At 35.7% G+C, this 22764-nt stretch overlaps 1 protein-coding gene across 1 annotated transcript; it reads right to left on the bottom strand.

Annotated features, from left to right (window-relative positions):
* Positions 1-13241: 13241 nt before the first annotated feature.
* On the bottom strand, positions 13242-17452 carry LOC126695396 (probable terpene synthase 9). The gene is made up of 7 exons (XM_050392126.1): positions 17074-17452; positions 16727-16973; positions 14729-15101; positions 14431-14649; positions 14174-14312; positions 13809-14057; positions 13242-13669 (listed from the first exon to the last, which is right to left on the bottom strand). The coding sequence occupies exons 1-7, from the start codon at positions 17317-17319 to the stop codon at positions 13376-13378; spliced, it is 1767 nt and encodes a 588-aa protein (XP_050248083.1). The 5' UTR covers positions 17320-17452; the 3' UTR covers positions 13242-13375.
* Between the last annotated feature and the right edge of the window lie 5312 nt (positions 17453-22764).

Below are 22764 nucleotides of genomic sequence, written 5' to 3'. Positions count from 1 at the left end.
CCCATGCTGATTCTGTTGCCACGCTAGTCACCTCCTCAGCTCAATGTTTACCTCGGGTTATACTTGTGGAAGATCTACATAGGCCCTCAGTGGTGAAGGCCGAAATGATACATGTCCACAGCGTCAGAGCGGGGCCTAGCTGGATGGACCTTTTAATATTGTTTTTAAAGGAGGACATCTTACCTGAATAGAAGAGCGAGGCCGACAAGATTAGAAGAAAGGCTTCTCGATTCTGGCTGTCCGAGGACTTGAAACTGTATAAGCGCTCGTTTTCAGGACCATACTTGCTTTGCGTACACCCTAACGCCACAAAGCTTATCCTAGAGGAATTACACGAAGGAATTTGTGGGAGCCATACAGGGGGTAGGTCCTTATCCCATAGAGCCATAACCCAAGGTTACTGGTGGCCGAACATGCAGAAAGAGGCGCATGAATACGTGAAGAAGTGCGACCAATGCCAAAGGTTTGCCCCGAATATACATTAACCGGGCGGGACCCTCAATCCGTTGTCCAGCCCTTAGTCGTTCGCACAATGGGGCTTTGATATCGTAGGGCCATTTCCTAAAGCAGTGGGGAACAAGAGGTATTTTCTCGTCGGCACTGATTATTTCACTAAATGGGTTGAAGTTGAACCACTGGCAAACATCGGAGACATGGATGCCAAGAAGTTTTTTTGGAGAAACATTGTCACCAGGTTCGGAGTCCCTCACACCCTGATCTCGGAAAATGGTCTTCAGTTCGATAGTAAAGCTTTTAGAAGGTACTGCAGTGAGTTGGGAATTGCGAATAGATACTCCACGCCAGCTTACCCCCAGGGGAATGGGCAAGCCGAAGCCGTCAACAAGGTCATAGTAAATGGGTTGAAGAAGAGGTTAGACAACGCAAAGGGGAGATGGGTGGAAGAGCTGCCTTATGTCCTGTGGACGTATCGAACCACGTCGCGCAAATCAACAGGGGAGACCCCCTTTTCGATGACCTATGGAGACAAGGCTGTCATTCTGCTAGAAACAAACTTTCCGACACTGAAGACCACCACATTCTATCCTGATGGCAACAATGAGCTGCTGGAAAAAAGCTTAGACCTTATCGAGGAAAGAAGGGAAAGAGCAATGGTCCAACTCGCCTACTACGAACACAAACTTAAGCAAGGGTATGACGCCAAGGTAAAGCTAAGGTCACTAGCACCTGGGGATCTGGTATTAAGAAAAGTTCTGGGCACTGCAAAAAATCCCGCATGGGGAAAGCTCGGACCAAATTAGGAAGGGCCATATCGTATCACTTCGGTGGCTGGCATAGGGGCCTACTTTTTAGAAGACTTGGATGAGCATGTAGTGCCACGTCCCTGGAATGTAAATAACCTAAAAATGTACTATTATTAATGAAAGTTCGTACTCTTGATATACCTTTCAATTACAAAAAGCCTTTGTGTAACCAATACGCAGTTTTATCTAAGTGTTAAACATAACCCAGGTCCTGCGTGGCTCCTCAGACCACAGGCTTGGGGGAAATTAACCAATACGCAATTTTATTTAAGTGTTAAACAAAACCCAGGTCCTGCGTGACTCCTCGGACCACAGGTTTGGGGGAAATTAACCATTACACAGTTTTATCTAAGTGTTAAACAGAACTCAGGTCTTGCGTGGCTCCTCGGACCACAGACTTACGGGAAATTAACCAATACGCAGTTTTATCTAAGTGTTAAACAGAACCCAGGTTCTGCGTGGCTCCTCAGGCCACAGGCTTGGGGGAAATTAACCAATACGCAGTTTTATCCAAGTGTTAAACAGATGCCAGGCTTAGCGTGGCTCCTCGAACCACAGGCTTGCGGGAACTTAGTCACTCAAAAAAGGTGCAAAGTCATGGGGGAAGAGTCTTATTCTCTTATTCATACTTAGCTGTATTACTTAAACTACGAATAATGGATTATCATCGGAAATCTAGTAACACAGTCAAAATTCATTCACAATGAAAATTAAAGTTGAAGCAGTAAAAATAAAGTTCAAAGGAGAAATTATATCATTCATTAAGCTCCAAAATGAGTCATCTTACAAACATTAACAAAAGCCAAGGAAAAGAAAAACGGAACAAAACAACTGCAAGAGAAACCCTACACTAATGTCCTAGACTTTATCTTGGGTTGAGCTCTTTGTAGGACCCTCAGCCTCGGGATGATCATCTCTTGCTTTAGGTTTGGGTCCGGCATCCTTGGCTTACGCGACAACGTCTCTTATAGTGAGGCTGGGTGACCTGCATAGAAGTAACAGAAGAATCATTAAAACGAAAACGACAAATAGACGAGCACAGAATAAGGAACCTGAACAAGGGAGAATCTTCATTTTACCATAGCAAGGTCTCTCTTCAATGACATGAAGAGGTTCGATTTCCTAGTGGCTCGGAGCCCGTCCATATCACGAGGCAAAAGGAAGGGCTGCTGTAGGGCCTCAGTGAGATAAGACGCCTGCCCCCATTGGGACTCCCAAAGGGTTGCATCCCATGGGATGGGAGCGCCATCCAATTCCAAGTAGGGAGACCAGGTGCGCGCTCCCTTCTAAGGGCAGCCTCCTCTCGGCTATCAATGGATTTCGTCCTTTTGTCTTTGGGCTCCTTGCCCTTTTTCTGTTGTTTGGCCTCTTGGGGGCCGACCTCACCCTCCTCCAGTTCTTCAACTAGCCTTTTCCGCCTCAAGTTGGGAATGGGTTGTAGCATAGGGTCAGTGGAAGAAGGAGGAGGAGGAGGAAGGCTGGCAAGAACCTGCTCTTTAGGGTCGTCCTTGGAGGATTGCCCTTTGTTCCTATTAGACATGAGGCCCTTCAGGCCAGATCTTGGCTTTAAATTCATACCTTCCTCTTCAATTTCTTGGCTTGTGTCAATCCGAGCAACTACTAGTCCAGGAGAGAGAGCCGCCGAGAAGCGATCAAGATCCGAGTTGGAATCTGAGAGTTCTACGGGCCTTGTTGATACCTCGCCTTCCTCATTGAAGCGAAAATGATCAATTTCAGCTTCGAGGGACGAGTACGAGGAGTTAATTCCCTCCCCTGGAATGGCTACCTCTTGGGGAACGCATTGAGTGGGCGGTTGGACTGGTGGTAAGTCTCTCCGAGCTAGGAAACCTGACTTAGAAACGTTAATGTGGGCTAATCGGGGACTCCCAGCCCTTATCGCCAGATCCACGTCCACGAAAGCGTGAGAAAGAGGCTCGTAATCCAAGATGTGGTGAGCGGCCCGCAACTGACAATCCTCGCTCACAAAAATCTTGGACCTTAAGAGGTAGTTGAGAGCTTGGACATTGACCAGACTGATCTTCAGAGTAGTATGTTCTTTATCTGCAAAACATCCAAAGGAAGGGTTATGTCAGTTCGAGGAGGCAAGCAACCAAAACCGAGACCAAAACAAGTGAAAGGAAAACTCAAAACTAAGGTCCCCGCCGAGGGATGTGATCCTAAAGTGTCCCACCTGGTGCTCCTGCCTTAACTGGTTAGCGAAGACCGTCGTGCCATGCTTTGGAGACAATCAAATAATCGTCCTTCAAGCCTTTGTTGGACTTGGGAAGGCAAGATATCAGCCTCACCTCGTCGGACTTGGATTTCAGGTAATACGACTCGGAAAGACAATGGCACTCGTACAAGCGAACAACATCGTGCCACGAGAGGCCGAGGTTCATCTGTTCATACAGAGCGTCTACGTACCCTAGAATCCGGAACATATTAGCGGCGCATTGGTGGAGGGCCAGTCTATGGCCGCGCAAGTAATCCCTAGTTATCCTCCCTATGGGAATCGTCATTCCTCCTTCTATGAAAGCGATCATAGGAATGACGACCTGCCCCATTTCTCTCTTGGTTAGGATTTGGTCCGAGGAGCAATATTCTAGACCCACTCCTTACGGGATACGGTATTTAGCCCTAAAACCTTCCATGCCGGCCGGAGAATCTACTAGGCTCTTAAACTTACCCATCCTATTAACCTTAGGTGGCATGGAAATAGGTTTGCTAATGAAAGGAGGCCGAGGAAAACAACAAAGAAGGAGAGTTAGGGAATATGGGGAAACGAACACTTACGGGAAGCGCGAGTTCTAAATCTCCCGAGCATTCAAAGGATCCGCCGGGAATCCTTACAGAAATGGCTATGGACTTTTGAGTGTTTTGCGAGAGAAAGTGCTGAAGTGCTCTGGAACACTTGAGTGTTTTTTCTAAAAAAGGGAAAGTAATCTCCCTCAGAAGCCTTATATAGCAAGAAAAAAAAATAAACGGGATTTCTCCCGCCCTAAGAATTGGAGGAACATCTACCGTTGATTAAGCGCCCCACCGTTGGATGCGAGGGAACATAGAGTCGCCTGGTGCAATTAATGGCGCCTCGTGGGCTACGAAACGCCAGTAGCAATAATGAGGCACGTGAGACTGTACTCCCACACGCGTGAATCAAGAAATTGTGATAATTTATCCAATAAATATCAAAATCCCACATTGTCTCCTCGGATAAGAGGGAAAAATCGGAATTTTGGGGGGCTATTGTAGGGGCACAGGCCCAAAATCATACAATGGGCCTTAGGCTAATACGGGAAGATCAGCCACGTCCGAGGAGAAGACGTGGGTGCCAAAAGGGCTTCCAGCCCAGTTCTCGTGGACATGAAGACATTTAAAGGGTGGTCCGAGGAGAAATGTCTCCTCGGATGTGACGAGTATGGCTCAAATATGCACTCTGTCTACTAGAAGGACCCACCCCAACGAACATTAGTAACAAGGACGAGTCCCACAGACCCATGGCAAAGAAGGAAAAGTAAGATGTCCAAGGAGAGGCTGCAGCTGCCACATTAAATGTGTTGTAGCTACTTTTTTGGCCGCATTAATGCGGATAGGACCTGTGAACAGTGCTGCCTTGGCTACCACAACCCACAAAAGGCTGGAGGGGGGTGTCTGATGGGACAAGCACTCAAGTAAGGGTCCAGATAATCAACAAGTGTAAGGCCACGATGGCTTCAAGAAGACTATATAAGAAAGGGCATCCCCATGAGGAAGTGGACGGAAAAGAGAGAGGAGGAGAACAAAGGAACAGTACAAATAACTGTAGTCTTTGAACAGGGACCAGCATACATTCATCTCATCTCCTCGGACTGAGAATCTATGGACATTAAAAGGATTTGCCTGTGTTTAATTGTTGTATAGCCCAACCTTAACTAGTGTCCACTTCACTAAGGCCTAGTTCTGTAGCCCACTCTCTATAAATTCATTGTTTCTAGGCTCCTTGGACCTGGACCCCATACCTGTTGGGCTTGGGCTCCAAATTGTGACCCATACAATAGTATATTATTATTATTATGAGGGCTAATATATTTTTTTGAAGGCTAATTGTTAGGTTCTAAATGTTTAGAACAATTGGTAAATCGTGAACACAAACTTGTCTAGATATAGATCTTAGAGTTTATAGGTTTTATTAGACAATGCTCAAGGTGATTCAAGTCAAGATTCAAGAACATACAAGCTGCAGGAAGAAGATTTCATAATCTGTCTGGTTCGATCAATCGAAAGACAGGCTCAACCGATCGAAAGTCATATCTGCAGAATGTAATTAAGCCCAAACAGCAGTTCAAGCCCATTTAGGATTAGGGTTTCTAATCTACTTCTCCCAGTATATAAAGGAAACCCTAAGCACGTTTTTATAAGGGCTTTTCAGAGAGAAAAGAGTGTGCCTCTTTTGTATTTAGGGTTTAGTTCCTAAAAATCTCTCTTATGTCTTCTACCGGTGCTATTCCTTGAAGAATCTCAAGATCCGGTATTGTAGAAGTTGCTGTCTTCTCTTGTCATCAAAGGTGTTGATGATCTAAACCTTCAAGGGTGGTCTTGGAGTCACAAACAGGAGAGTTTGTGTTGCTAAACCTTTGAGTGGGATCTCAAAGTCACAAACGGGGGTGTTTGTGTTTTGCAAAGGCCAAAGAAAGAAGGAGTTCATGGATTCGGAGTTTGCACATGGTCGTGTCAGTAAGTTCTACTGGTTGGTAGCATTAGGAAGTCGAGCGGGGGTGCTTGTAAGTCCTTTTGTATGAACTTCGATTCTTTCTAGTGGATTTGCTTTTTACCTTGAGGATAGCTAGGTTAAATCCTCCCCAGGTTTTTTACCGGTTTGGTTTTCCTGGGTGATCATATCATTGTCTTATTTATATTCCGCTGCTATGCATGATATGATATATTTGTGTTAACCTAGACTTGTGTAATTGGACTAAGTAACAACTTGGCTAATTACCTAGGTTTAATCAATTGTTTAAGGGGTCTAAAAACTGTCACTAACATATTTTTATTCTTAAAAAAGATTAATATATTAAATTATAATATGGATTTATAAAGACTTTATTATCTATACTATACTATTGCTCTTAAATTGGTATATGTTTACCATTATATGAAAAAATATGTTTAGGTATATATAGAAAATAAAAATAAAAATATTTTTAATAATTTATATTTTTTATTTATAGAAAATATAAAATAAAAATATGAATTTATTTTTAATAAATTCATACTTTTTATTATGAATTTATTTTTTTTGTTTCTTTACTTAGCCTTTTGTTTTGCCTTATAAATTATAAACGTATTTTATGTCTAAAAATATGCCTAAATATAAAATTTAATTAATTATTTAACTGCCGTGTCCCTACCATGTCGTGTCCTTATTTTTCAAAAATTGCCGTATCCCCGTGTCCATGTCTGTGCAACATAGATTGTCCTACTATACTAAAAGATGAACACCTTCATTGCATTCCTCAGGTGCCTCATTTAAGTCCAACAGATATGTAAATGCAAATCAACACATATTGAAGATCAAAGCCCACATTAGCTCTAAAGCTTGGATATTTAGCCCTCAAATATTAGATCTTATACTCCTATGACTATATTGAAAAGGCTAACTATATACTAAGTCTCTATCCCCTTAAGTATGAAATTTCTTATCAATTTGATGGAGAATAGGACTCTCCTATAGGCCTTGAAGAAATACTAAGGAGTATGAGTAGTTGCAAAATAACATAATTAAGTCCACCATCAAAATAACATAATTCTTTCCCCTTTCCATTACAGAAAGATCTAAAATTCCAATCAGCATAATCTGGTTCTTCATCTTCCAACTCAAGAAACCCATAAACACCACTCCATACCCAATCCCTACCACTTTTCCCTCACCATACCCAATTCTATGCATATTTAATATCACAGAACATAATATGAATTCCCAAAAACAAATCTGATTTCCCTAAACCCAAAACTTTTGCAACAAATTTCAGATTCCACTTACAGAAACCTCGGCCTTTAATATAATTCCACCTATTTTAAATTAATATAATTAGATATAAAACTTGGTCCTACAACTTGTTCTCAACCCAAAATTTCATCTTCAACACATATACGACCAAAATACTCTGTATTTCAAACAATTGGATGATTTCACCATATAGCTTCCCATAAAATTCATGCTTATTACTACTCTTGATATAAATAATAGTCACAGTAATTAAGAGAAAAAAAGGGGGGGGGGGGAAGAATTGATCTATCAAATATATATATATATATATATGTCTATATAATAAAAAGAATTGAAAATCTTGAAAAAAAAAAAAATCAATGGATGAAACCTACATGGTCAAATAGTTTATGACAGTTCATCTACACTATTATCCCAACACCTATATAGGCTTGTAAACTAACATAGTTAGAGCACCCGCATCAGATGTGGTAAATGTGCTAATTGCCAAATATTTGGCACATTTGGCACACCAAACACAAAAGACCCCCTTTATCAGATGTTCCAAATGCTATAATTTTTGCAACATGGTACAGTATCCTCACATATTTGCCACTGTACGGACAGATGTGGCAAATGCTTTTATTATTTTTTTATTCCTCTTTCTCTCTCATCTCTTCGTTAGTCTCACTCTCTCACCCCAATCCTCTCCTCTGAACCCCAACCCTCACTGCTTTTCCACGCCGACGCCGACTGGTTGAGGCAGTTGATGGGTCGCGGAGGATTTGGTTGAGGCAGTTGGGCTGGGTGTCAGCGGAGGTGGGTTTCGATTAAGCTGGGTTTCGATAGTTGGGCTGGCTGTCGGCAGAGGTGGGTTTCGATTGAGCTGTAACTAGGTGTTAGCGGAGAAGGGTTTTTGATTGAAGGTGGTTTTTTTTTTTTTAGTGGGTTTTCAGTTGAAGGTGGGGCGGTTGAAGGTGAGTTTTTGGTGGAAGGGTTTTCAGTTAAAGGTGAGTTTTTTTTTGTTGGGTTTTCGGTGGAAGGGGCTTTCGGTTGAAGGTGAGTTTTTGGTTGAATGGGTTTTCGTTTGAAGCTAGGTTTTCAGTTGAAGGTGGGGCTTTTGCTTTGGTTGTAGTATCAATGGGTGGTGGTGATGAAGGTTTTGGGTCGGTGATTGGTTGAAGCAGTTGATGGGTCGTGGAGGATTTGGCTTGGGTTTGGTTGGATTTGTTTGGGTTGGGGTTTGGCTGGGATTTGTTTGGGTTTGCTTTGAGTTGTGTTTTTGGTTGTGGAGGATGTGGTGGTTGTGTGGTGGTGGCTATTGGTTTGTTTGCAATAGTGTGGTGGCTGTTGATTGTGTTTGATGAGTTGTAAATATTATTTTAATGTGTAGTAAATATTATTTTAATGTATAGAATTGAATGATAAAACATCTGATAAATGGGATGTTGTAAAATGATGTGGTAAAATAATAATGTAGGCATTTGATGTGGCAAAATGGCATAAATTATGCCACAGCTGCTGTGGATGCTCTTACAAAAATGCCAAAAAACACCGGTTGCTCATAGAGGCTTTTTATCGAACACCTAGCAATATAACCAAGAAGTAGACCTTGGTTAGGTGCTGTAATAAAGGGAAGCATAATTTTTGGCACCAAAAAATATTTAGAATAATGGAATCTACAAATTAGAAACATATTGATACATCAAAGTAAAATTTAAGGGAAAAAAAAAAATCTTGAACAATGACCCACCTAATGGCTGATTCTTCTCTAGCTTGCAGACTATTCAAATCGAGGTAACACTTCTAGATATCAAGTGGGTCTTCAGATTGACCCAAGAAAGAAAACTCTTTTATATAGTTAGCCTTCAACAGCCTTAATATCAAGTGGGTCTTCAGATTGACCCAAGAGAGAAAATTCTTTATATAGTTAGCCTTCAATAGCCTTATGTTTGAGAGAAAGAGGAGAGATTGTATGGCAATTTGCACTGAGAAAAAGTTGGGACAAAGAGTGGCAAATGGAGATGGGGATGGGTTTCGGCTTCAATTGGGGCAATGAGAGTGAAGGTAAAAAAAGTATCGAGAAAGCGGGGAAACAACTACCGAAATAAAAGCATTAATTTTTTTTTTTTTTTTAATTAAGTGATGTGAAAAATTGTAGGAGCTATAAAGCTTACGTGACACGCTTTAAGTCTATCGAGTTCAAAAAAAAATCAGAAACTTCTGTCATATAGTATTTATAAATTAGTATTTATAAACTTCTGTCATATAGTATTAGTATTAAATTAGATTAGATTTCTATTAAAGAGTGTTTGAAAAATGTAATATTAATTTTTATACTTGCTAAGTTTCAGTGTTCACTAGAAACTTTAAAGTGAGAATTTTTCACCGTGTGGTAACCAAACATTTCTTTCTATTAAATGGGTAAAAAATTTAATAGTATAACTTTGCTTTGCTTTGATATAAACGAAAGATCTTTTGCATTCTCATATCTAGGATTTAATATTGGAGAAAATATTAATATTTTTTGATACACTGTTGTCTTTTCTTTCCTATGTGGTTTGTCTTTCCATTTTTAATCTTTAACTCATCTATATTTATATATATATATATAATCAAAACCTCTGAAACTCTCACAATTTTTCACGTTAGCACAATATTTAAATAAAATTATTTTTGTTTAGTCTAAATTTAACAATGAGTGAAACTCTATCTCTCTAACAAGTCCAACTTAAATTTAAACTCATCATTATCATTTTTTTTAAAACAAAATTATTTTTGTTTAATCCACACTTAATAAGGAGTGAAACTCTATCTCTCTAACAAGTTCAACTTAAAGTCGAACTCAAATATTGATAATTTATCTCCAAATTTGCGTGGTTAATCATGAACACTATAAAAGCAAAGAAAACCCCAATATTTTTTTTTTTTTTTTTTTTTTAAAAGCTGAGTAGAGGTATAAGCTATTCTTATGTTATTTTCTTCTCCTCTACTTTGTTAATATATATATATATATATATATATATATATATAATGGTTCTTCATGTATTTTTTAAAAAGTAATTTTCATACATGAACCACCAAACTCTCTTTAGCCGTTTTTTACAAGATAAAAAAGCTTACAATAGTTGAAATTATTGTTTTGAATGTATCTCATCTTTCTCTTATATTTTTCTATTCTTTAGTCATATATATATATATATATATATATGTTAATAATTTCTAAGTAGTGAATCATCTGATTCTTTGATATATATATATATATATATATATATATTTTTTTTTTTTTTGATCTTTCAGAAGTTTTGAAACCGAAACCTCTAAAACTCTCACAATTTTCCACGTCAACATAATATTTAAATAAAATTATTTTTGTTTAGTTCAAACTTAATAAGGAATGAAACTCGATCCCTCTAATAAGTCCAACTTAAATTCAAACTCATCATTATCATTTTTTTAAAACAAAATTATTTTTTTTAATCCAAACTTAACAATGAGTGAAACTCTATCTTTTTAACAAGTTCAACTTAAACTCAAACTCAAACATTAATAATTTATCTCCAAATTTGCGAGGTTAATCTTGAACACTATAAAAACAAAGAAAACCTCAATATTATTTTGTTAAGGCTAAGTAGAGGTATGAACTCTTCTTATATTATTTTCTTCTCCTCTACTTTGTTAAATATTTATATATATATGGTTTTTCATGTATTTTTAAAAAAGTAATTTTTGTATATAAACCACCAAACTCTACTTAGCCCTTTTTTACATGATAAAAAAACTTGCAATAATTGAAATTATTCTTTTAAATGTAACCCATCTTTCTCTTATATTTAGTCATATATGTATATATATATATATATATTGTTTTGTTTTGATAATTTCTAAGTAGTGCATCATTTGATTCTTTGATTTTTTTTTTTTTTTTTTTTTTTGGTCTTTCAGAAGTTTTAATATCTGAATTTTTGAGTTATTTTTTGCAACATTCGAAACAGTTTGACAAATTTTTTGTAAGCCATTGCACGTTCAAGCAATGGCTTCTTCATCAAATTGTAACACAAATTGAAGTCATACAAGAGCAAATTATGCAATGGTGTAATTTCTTAAATTTTTTATAAAATTAGTTTAGTTTACCTCACAAATAGATAGGTTCCCGTGTATAGCATGAGTTAGCAACTAGTTATTGTGATAAGGAATACTTTGTCATTGACTCATTATTTAGTTTTAGTAGGTTGATCTTCGTGATACGTTGTTACTACACTAATTTTTAATATCTCAAAATGTATATGTATCTTTACCATGGTTTTAAAAACTGGTACAGTGAAAGAACCGAAAAAGGGACTGGTTACTGGTTTTTTAGTTGAATCGGGGTCCGATTGATGGTCAAAATTGGTGACGTCATAAATAATTTAATTAATAATTATAAAACTAATAATTATAAAAATAAATAAATAAATAATTTTATAACTAGTCATTTTAACTAGAAAATTAAATAATATCCCACAAGCCCACTATAAAATATTTTAATTATTTTTTAACCTTTCTAATAACAAAAAGTAAGTGCACCAATGGGTAGCAATATCATTGCCCACTTGATCTTTTTTCCCTCTAAACATTCTACTAAGTGGACTAATGAGTAACAATATCATTGCCCACTTGATTTATTTTTTTTTTTTTTCATTCTACACGTTAATATCCCAACTATCACACATTTTGAAATCCATACATCCACACAATTGGTTCAATAATATATTTCGGTTTGGCCAGCGAAATGATATATTTTGGTACTGGTCAATACCGATATACCGTTTTGGGTTTACCACTATTTTATATATTTAATATATATATGTGCTACGTTTACAATATTTTCTCAACACTTTTACAATAAATCATATGTGGCCATTTTTTATTGGTTCTAATTTTTTTTTTTTTGAGAAACTTTATTGGTTCTAATTTGAACATACCATTAAAATAACTTTTTTGCCCCACCAATAAAAACTCATAACAACCTAAAACTTAAAACTTATTGTAAAAATGTTGTAAAAATATTGTGAATATTTTTTTTTTTGGGTACACATATCTCAATTTTCAACCACCCTCTACCAACAAATTTTTTTTAATAACTCACTTTTTTTTCACCTCCACTCGTTCTCTTTTACTTTTACAATTTATCTTTTAATTTTTATCTTGATTTAATCTCCTCCACATGTTTACCTCCATTGAGTTTTATCTCATTTCAAATTTCAAAAAGCTAGTCTTATCTCCTTACCTTTGGTTAGTTATCATGTGGGCACCCAAAGCAAAACTCTATGAGAAACAGTAAAGACATAAAAAAGCGAAGAAGAAGAATAGAGGAACACAGACATTGCAGAGACCAAGAAGAAAAATAGAAAGCTAAGCAAAAAAGAGATCGAGATACAAGAGAGATGCATCAGATCGTGAAATTTGTTGAGAAATTATCTTAGGTGAGTGAAAAATTACAAAGAAATCTGTGTATTGTTTGTTCTGTTTAACCACACTGATTTTCGGTTATGCCAATTGAACTGGTAGTTTGTATTGTTTGTCCAGTTTTCTTTTATTTTCGGTTTTAATTAATAATCGGACCGGATTAAGGTCCGGTTTTCGATTGAACCGGTTGAACCAGCTGGTTTGGTTCGGTTTTTAAAACAATGATCTTTACTTTAATTTAATTTACTTTTTCTTTATAATATATTTACAACATTTTCCAAAATCGTCTTACATAAATCATCATAAAATTATGCGCGCATCTACAGGCAACTACACAATAATTTCCCTAATACAAATTACTTTGCTTCATACAATTCTAGCTTCAATACAGTCAATTTCTTCTTGCTTTTCGTTTAAATCAGTTTCTCAACACTATCCTCTTACCAATAAAATGAATAAATGATTATGACCAAGAAGCAAACAAAATGTTCTTCAACAATTCAAAGCAAAGCTCTCTCTCTCTCTCTCTCTCATATCAGCAAATAAATTAACCAGAGTACCAGAATAACTTATTTATGAACCAAATATAATTTTCAATAATATTGCGCACAGGGATTGGTTTGACAATTAATGAACACTACATTAATTCATTTATGAACTAAATATAATCTTCCACGTCATATTACATTTCACTACACTAAGCTTATTCAATTGGGATTGGTTTGACAATTAATGAGCTTAAACGATCTTTCATCACTCCAGTTGATGTTCCAATACCATCTCCATGTTGGAAGATGCACTGAGCAGTCCTTGCCATGTTTAGTGACATTTTTACCATGGACTTTGGCAGGGAGTTTTTGGCGATCTCTTTGTTCAGTTTTTTCCATGAATAGTTGATTTTTTCCTTTATGCGATGTTTTGCTTCTACATCAGGTTCACCTTCATGTACCATGTAGCACTGGATGGATTTTGCCACATCACCTCTCTCGCTCTCAGCCTTTGAATAGAGAAACAGAGAATTAACATTACGAATTGATTTCATTTTGGTTAATATTTTCAGAACTGAATAGGATCAATATAGGCAAAACTAACTAATACTGACGGCTTAAAATGCAGATATTTTGTACTGAGCATACCTTCTCAGTTCCCAAATCATCACTAAGTCGAGTTATGAGGGATGACCAATATATTAGATCTGAGCTTCTCTTGATGCAATCAAGCGAATCATTTGTTAAGGTGCACCCTTGCAAAATATAAGCATGGACCATGGCTGCATGACCACCCACAGAAATACATGCATTTTCTAGGTACTCATCCACAGTAGGAATGTATCCACTGTAAAACCACCGTGCTTCTACTAAATATGCTCTACAAAGATTTGCCCACTACATTGAAAAAATAATGCATGCCAATCAGTCAATAATTATGAAAAAATGTGTCTTCTTTTTAAATTTGAAGAATTTTTCAATTAATTTTTCACAGAATTAAAGAATCAGCTTACCTCTGCCTTCATGCAGGGCAAAGTATTAAAGCCATGATCTTTGATGACACCACAGACCATTTCATTAGCGAAGTTCAGCAAGGCGACATAGCAAACCTTCATATACTCAGGAAGGTCCTCCATGGCCTTCATTTCCCATCTGTTCAAAAAATTAGGCAGGAAAGAAATTAAAAATGGTACAATGTTTATCATGCTAGCTATGGTTAGAACAAGATAAAAACAAACTAGTAAAGTCAATAATCATGTTTTTATTATACCGATCCACAGCATCAGTGAAGCGCTCAAGCTCATCTAGTGATCCATACACATCATACGTATCATCAATTACTGTTAATATGCATACAAATTTGGTGAGGCCTATCCTGCACTTGGAGAATTGGGGCTCAGAAACGATCCCCATAGCCCACAAATAATTCTCCATCAACCGGTCCCTTGAGAAAGTTAGCTTTTCTGCCAAACCCAAGTATCTCCACCACCTAATGCATCCAATTTCAAATATATTAATTTAAAATTGCAATTTTTCCTTTGAAACTTATGGATGGAAGTAATTGGTACCTTTGTAACTCCTTAAGTTCTCGCTGATGTACAGATTGTACTAAATTATAATCCAACTTAGCCAGCTCAAGCAAAGTCAAGTTCTTTGTACTATCCTTTTCATAGATACCAATGAATTTCCGAACTTCAACTCTTGGCACCCTCCAATATAAGGGGACTTCAAGTGACTGTTTCACTTGCTTTGCTGAATTACTGTCCAATTTTTCCATTAATGATTTCAGGTTTTTCATACTAAAATTCTTGGCTTCTTCTGCAATACTTTCTCCATCCATTCCAAGGTGTGAGGCTTCATACAAACTCTCAAGTCCCTCTATGTCCAAGCTTAAGCTGTCCATGAATTTCCCATCTCTACTTTGAAATTTGTCAAACACATCTGTTTACCATAATCACCTAGGAGTGAGTTTTTTTTTTATGAACCTCCTAGGAGTGAGTTATTTACAGTTCCTTGAGACAATATATATATATATATATATATACACAATTAGATTCATATCAAGTGTAAATTTTGTTTAATATTATAGTACCTTTTTTCTTTTTTCAATCTTATCACTGGACAACATTTTTTTTTTCTCTTATACAACGTACTAGTTAAAGAATTATCTTGTATACAAATTTTTAAAAATTTTATTTTTGTAATAATACGTCTTAAATGTATGAATTTATACATTGAATAGGAGTGCTAAATAGATGAATTAAAATCTTCCGTCTCCCTTTCAACTTTATACTGCACTGTAGTTGCTATCTATCACACATCTTTTTTTATTTATTCTTATAAATTAACAAAAGTTTAAAAATAAAAAATAAAATAGACACATGATTTGATTGATATGAAATATAGCACGGATATCTACGGAGAGTTCTTATCATCTAAGAGCACTTGCACCAAAATAGAAAAAGTGCATAATTTTACATATTTTTACTCAAATTCTAACCACATCAGTTCATCTATATTAATAAATCTGCACGGAATTGAAAAAAGAAGGAGAAGAAGAAGAAAGAAAGAAGAAGATGCCGAAGAAGCAGTAACTGCAAATCCGCCCAAAATCATTATACATAATCAAACCCAAATTGCAAATCCAAAATCATCATTTATAATAAAACCCTAATTGCAAAAGAAAAAAGAAAAAAGAGAGGGGCATTCAGGGAAAATAGAGATCAAGAAAAGAAGAAAGGGAGTCTGTGTTCAACGAAAAAAAGGGAAAAAGAGGAGTTATGTTTGTGCCACAATTCGCTCACGTGACGAATTGTGAATGGTAAAGAGGTGACTGTGGGTCCATGTGAGGTCACCCCTCTACCATTCACATTCACAACTCGTCATGTAGGTGAATTGTGATACAAGTTGTGTTACTTTACGTGGCACTACTTTACGTGACTCCTTGAAAAAAAGTGTTAGTTGGGAGTAAGTCAAAAATAATAAAAAAATGTGAGAAAAAATATTATTTAAATGAAAGAGTTTGTATAAAAGAAGAAAGGGAGTCTGTGTTCAACGAAAAAAAGGGAAAAAGAGGAGTTATGTTTGTGCCACAATTCGCTCACGTGACGAATTGTGAATGGTAAAGAGGTGACTGTGGGTCCATGTGAGGTCACCCCACTACCATTCACATTCACAACTCGTCATGTAGGTGAATTGTGATACAAGTTGTGTTACTTTACGTGGCACTACTTTACGTGACTCCTTGAAAAAAAGTGTTAGTTGGGAGTAAGTCAAAAATAATAAAAAAATGTGAGAAAAAATATTATTTAAATGAAAGAGTTTGTATAATAGATAAACTAAAGCAGATGTTTTTGTAAAGTATTTAAGTAAAAAAAAAAAAAAAAAAGGTTAATATGCGAAAATAGATGAAAACTTTAGACGTACTTATTCGAATGCTCTAACAGTGTGGTTAATTTACAAAATCTTTTGTAAAGTAATTGTGTAGTGTAATTTCTGTTAAAAATATGTGTAGTGTAAGTTGGACCTAACATACACATACATGGTTACAATATATATGTTATCACCTGAGCTAATCGAGAAACCATGTTCTCTTAGAATTCGAAATTGCAATGCGGTTGTGTAAAGATCGCTAGTAACGTCTGGATGTTGAAATTTCAAAACCTCTTCTATCTCTTGCTCAAAGTGGTAAGACACTCCTAACCGCTGCATTGAATCTATAAGCTTTAGTAAGAAATTTTGGTCTTTTGTGGATGTCAGCAAAGTTTTAATGTCTTGCTTCAACCCCTTAAGTCGAGTGCCATGGAACTCATACTGCAACACAACCAAATATTCATGTGGTAAAGATAACTAATTAGTGCATATATGTCTTAATAAATGGGGAAAAGAAGTGTTATACAATTAGTGGACTTACTGAGTACGGAGTGGTAAAGGACTCAATGAGTTTCTGGTCCCAAATACTTGGGTGATAATTAGCTGATCGCCGTGGATTCACTTGTGTGTCATTGAACTTTGAGACGATGATGAACATGGGTAATACTGATAGCCCTTGCTTGCGGCATTTAATAATTGTTGTATGCTTCCTTGTTAGTGCAGCACTTCTTTTGTAATTTAATGTAGTGAGATATGAAGGAGAGGAAGAGATTCTTCTTAGTTCCATCAGGAAGGTGTTGTTTCTTGAACAAGTTGAGATAGAAATGGTTGGTGATTTTCGAAATCAAATAAAAAATGGATTTAGGTTGGATTGAGTTTGAAGCTTAATTATAAATATAGGAGGATGATGGGTGAAAAAAATTTGAGGGAGAGAAATATCTTATCAAACAATTGTTAATGGCTTAACAAGTTGACAGCATCCCATGTGAATAATTCAAATTAAAATTTTAAAACATGTCGCCATCAGCCCACGTGAAATGAATAATTCAAAAAACATGTCTAATTCAAAGTAAATATTGAAGAGTACGAATAATTTATTGATCAAAAGCACGGCCTCATTATTATTATTATTTTTTTTTGGCTGAATCAAAGACTTATTGAACCACATTAGAAATAATAGCCTGGGATGTCTCAACAAAGAAAACATTAACAAAACTTGGTGGGCCAAATCCCAGATCAAAACAACCAAACAAAGACGGGTTAAGGGACCAATTTTAAGTCAGTGTACAATGACAAATATTTTGAGAGGAAAGATTATTTAAAATATTCAAGTAGAGATGGTTTGACGGTGTAATTGAGATAAGAGTCTAAGAATCTCTTTCTTGTCAAATCTATATTTTATTTGGAATTAGAATATTTTTTATGTGAGTATTTTGACTAGTAGTAAAACTATTTAATTATTCAAGAGTTTTAATGATGCAAGCGAAAAAAATTTTGAATTTATTTTCGATAAACTGGACGTTGTACCTGTAGATTTTTCTATGTTTAGTAACTTAGTGTGCATTTGGATTGAAATGAAAAATTAAAATTATTTTACTATTTAGCTTATTTTTGCTATTATTCATGAGCCTATTGCACTTTTTGACATTATTTATGAGCCTCACTGTACTATTTCAACTAACTTTTACCTTTATCTATAGTGTTTTTAGTAATAATTTTTCAATTTCAATAAAATAAACAATATCCAAACACACCCTTAATCTTTTTCTATACCTTTATACATTAAGCGTAGATAGAAGTTACAAAATTTTTGGGCCTATTTAATAGTGTTGTTCTAGTAATATTATTATTTTTTTTTAAATATGTGTAAGTGAAAATATATGTAACGTCGTTTAAAAATGAAAATACGTGTACACGGATATCAAAGGCCCTTCTTGTTTTGCACAGATTTTCTTTCAGTTGTAGTGCCGACACAGGTGTTTTGCAAAAAGCTTAATGCGCCTAGGCTTTGAGTTTTGACATGCCATCACGAAGGAAAAAACAAGAAGAAAAGAAACAATGGTTGTTTTTCTCCGTAAGAGCATTTGTAGCAGTGGAGCTAAATAGCTATAATGCTATTTTAGCTCCACCAAAATACCAAATAGAGTCACGCAGCAAAGGAGCCAAAGTAATAATTTTTAGCTAAACTGCTACAATGCACATCTATCTATAGATGTGCACTATAGCAGTCATCTAAAAAAAATATATATATATTTATTAAGCCCTCCCGATTAAAATAATGCTTGGCTGTTTATTTTTTTTTCATTCTTTTTATTCTTCATCTTACCGTCCTCTCTCTCATCACTCTCAAGCTCCCATCTCTCCATCTCACCTCTCTGAAACCATCCGGTTCACTCTCACCATCTTATCACTCTCAAGCTGGCCAACGCCGTCCCAGCCAAAGCTCGACCCACCGCCATCCCAGCCGAAACTCTACCCACCACCGTTCTAGCCGAAGCTCGACCCACCGTCGTCCCAGCCGCTGATCTCAGACCGAGCCGTCCCAGCCGCCCATCTCTCTCAGACCGCCTCAGACCTCGTCGTACCGATCCACGTCAGGTTAGTGAATTTTTTCATTCTTTTTTTTTTTTTTTTTTTTTTTTTTATGAATTCGTGAATTTTTTCATTTGGGTGTTCGTTGTTTTGGCTTAATTTTTCTGGGTTTGTGTCATCATTTATGGAGTTATTTTGTGGTGAAAAATGGTGTGTTGTTGGGTCAGTGAATTTTTCATCTTTTTTGATGAATTAGTGAATTGTTTCATTTGAGTGTTCGTTGTTTTGGCTTAATTTTTCTGGGTTTGTGTCATCATTTATGGTGTTATTTTGTGGTGAAAAATGGTGTGTTGTCAGGTCAGTGATTTTTTATTTTTTATTTTTATTTTTTTTCATTTGGGTGTTCATTGTTTTGTCTTAATTTTTCTGGGTTTGTGTCATCATTTTTGCTGTTTTTTTCCTATGGCGGCGGCGGCGGCGGCGGTAACGGTGGCGTTTGAAGGTGGTTGTGATTGTTGTTTGTTGTATAGGATATATTATTTTATTATAATGAATATATTATTTTATTGTAATGGATATATTATTTTATTGTGATGTTTATATTATTTTATTGTGTTAAAAGCTAAAATAGATCCATTGCTGCAACATATATGTAGGTAAAATAGATAAATTTTTAACTCTACCGCTGTGAATGTTCTAAGGCCACGTGCCTAACTTGTATTTTTTTTTTTTTTTTTTTTTAATGAGAACTTGAACTTGTACTTATCACCTCAAAAGATGATGGTGGCCGGTGGCATGAGATTTTGAGATGTTAATGGTGGCAGGTGGCAGAAAAAAACAAAAAAAAAGTAGGTAGGAAAGGCATTAGCGTAATAATGTCCATGAGTCTTTGTTTTTCTTCTGGTATTATACAGCACGTGTTTTAGCCTTATTTCTAGAGCATTAATGGTGGCAGAAAATAAAAGAAGATATATTAAAGGCCTGTTTGACAGCCTACTCAAACATAAAATTACACATTTTAAATAACAGAACACATATTTTTACACACTTTTTCATCCATACGTATATTAAAAACGCTTAAACAACATTACTCAAACTAACTCACCAAACAGGCTCGAAGAATTTGAGGATTTTTTGGATATGAAATATTAGTGGAATATTATCGGATATTTTTAATAGTTTCTCTTCTAACCAAATACCATTATAAGTTTTTTTGAATTATTTGATTATTGAGTAAATTGTGCTTAAAAATTGTCTAAGTGATATTTAAGGATTTTAGAGAAAGTATTAGGGAGAAGTTCTTTTGTGATGGCAGGTGGCATGAGATTTTGATATGATAATGGTGGCACGTGGTAGAAAAAAACAAAAAGAAGAAGAAGGAAGGAAAGGTATTAGCGTAATAATGTCCAAGAGTCTTTGTTTTTCTTCTGGTATGATACAGTACGTGTTTTAGCCTTATTTCTAGAGCATTAATGGTGGCAGAAAATAAAGAAGATTATTAAAGGCTTGTTTGGCAGCCTACTCAAACATAAAACTACACATTTAAACAACATAACACATATTTTTACACACTTTTTCACTCACACGTATATTAAAAACACTTAAACAACATTACTCAAACTAACTCACCAAACAGGCCCGAAGAATTTGAGGATTTTTTGGATATGAAATATTAGTGGAATATTATCGGATATTTTTAGTAGTTTCTCTTCTGGCTAAATACCGTTATAAGTTTTTTTGAATTATTTGATTATTGAGTAAACGGTGCTTAAAAATTGTTTAAGTAATATTTAAGGATTTTAGAGAAAGTATTAGGGAGAAGTTCTTTTGTGGTAAGCTAGCTGAGATAAGTAACCTTATCCTAATTGGTCTTATTTTGCTTATACTACTGTATTTTAACTACTGAAAATTGTTTACAATTGTTACAATTTTATTTTAATTGCTTAGCTATATTGATTTAAAGTAAAGAATAAAGAATTATCACAAATATATTTGATAATTGAATATATGATTTTATATGTATTTGAGTGAAATATATTTTTTGTTTAAACTATAATTTGATATATATGATTTTAGACAATCTAACTAGGTTTAGACTCCGATACCCAACCAATGGAGGTTATTCATTGGTACTCTGACACCCAGTCAATGGGGGTTATTCATTGGTACTGAAACTAATTCTATCTGGGTCATCACGAGTCTATCGTATTTTTGGACCCAGTTAATGGGGGATATACATTAGCACAGAACTAGTTTCATCTGAATCTGATGCCTAGTCACGGGGATATAGCGTGACCATAGTCATAAAGGTTGTTAAGAATGTGAATTATATTTGAATATTTGAACTGTTTTAAGTCATTGAAACTACTTATGTGTTTTTGGAACCTACTGTAAATTATAGCTTTGATATATGGCAAACTTATTATTTTCTAATCCATCTATGATATATTTGTAAGATTTAAAATATTTGATCTCCATACAATTTATTATTTTACAGATCTATTTGCTTGATAGAACTTATTAGGACTTTGGTTACTTATTAAGTTGTTAACTCATCCCCCCCCCCCCCCTTCTCCTTTCAAATTCTAATCAGGAAAAGTAACATATTTTTGAGTTTCCGCTGGGATGCGCATATGAGTGAAGTTTAGGAATCATTGGAATAAGATTTGGACTTTAGGTTTAATATTTTCTTTTTTTAAGACTTTAGTCTCAAAGATTTAGTTTATTTTCTTTATGATGTTGGAAGATTATTATTTTGGAGATTCTTTGAGAATTGAACTATTGAAGATATTTTTGGATTTATTGATGAAATTTTCTTTGAGGATAATTTTTTAGTTCTTAAGAAGGCCTTTCACACTTGCAGGGTGTAAACTTTATAAGTGTGTGGCTATTGTCACGTGCCTAGCTCTTACTTGGGTTCGAGGCGTGACAAGGTTCGATTAGGCCATCTAAATTTGGAGGAACATTGGGAGAGGAGGATTGGAAAACTTAAGAGAATTTGGTTGAAAAATACTCCCCAATATCTTTCCTGTCCATCAGTCGAAGCCCATTTTCTTCTCTCATCTATGTAATAAGAATTCTTCTTCTTCTCACCAGAGTAGACAGATAAAAAAACTTGTATTTCGATCTCCTTCTTTGATCCATAACTCTCTGGATTTTTGTCTCCATTTAAGATCCACTCTTTCCAGCCATTCATCTAGCTCTAAATATAAAGTTGCTTCCAACTCCAGATTCTCTTTAGTAGGAGCTCTGTCTTGTACTTCTTTTATTCTTGCTTCTGTTTCTTTAATTTTGGTCTTAGCATAGCCAAACTGATTCCTATTCCAAACCATTAAGTCTTCACTGGTTTGCTGAATTTCCCTAGCCAACTTGAAACATTGAGAACCTTCTACATTACCTTGCCAAGCTTTTTCTACAATCCCAAAGCTTGATTCATCTCTAGCCCACATTGCTTCAAATCTAAAGGGCTTTGCCCTCACAAACCAATCCAAATGAGTGTCCAATATAATTGGAGCATGATTTGAAGTAGAGGCAATTAAATGTTTAACTCTAGGTTTTGGAACGAGACATTGCCACTCTTGGTTGCACACAGCTTTGTCTAGCAGCTCTTTAATGTTAGCAAGGCCTTCACGTTTATTGGACCAAGTGAATTGAGAACCGATAAAACCAAGATCAATTGGCCCAGTGCCATGAACAAAAT

This window comes from Quercus robur, chromosome 8 (genome assembly GCF_932294415.1).
Source record: "Quercus robur chromosome 8, dhQueRobu3.1, whole genome shotgun sequence".
Lineage (NCBI taxonomy): Eukaryota > Viridiplantae > Streptophyta > Magnoliopsida > Fagales > Fagaceae > Quercus > Quercus robur.
This window is presented reverse-complemented; position numbering and strand designations above follow the sequence as displayed.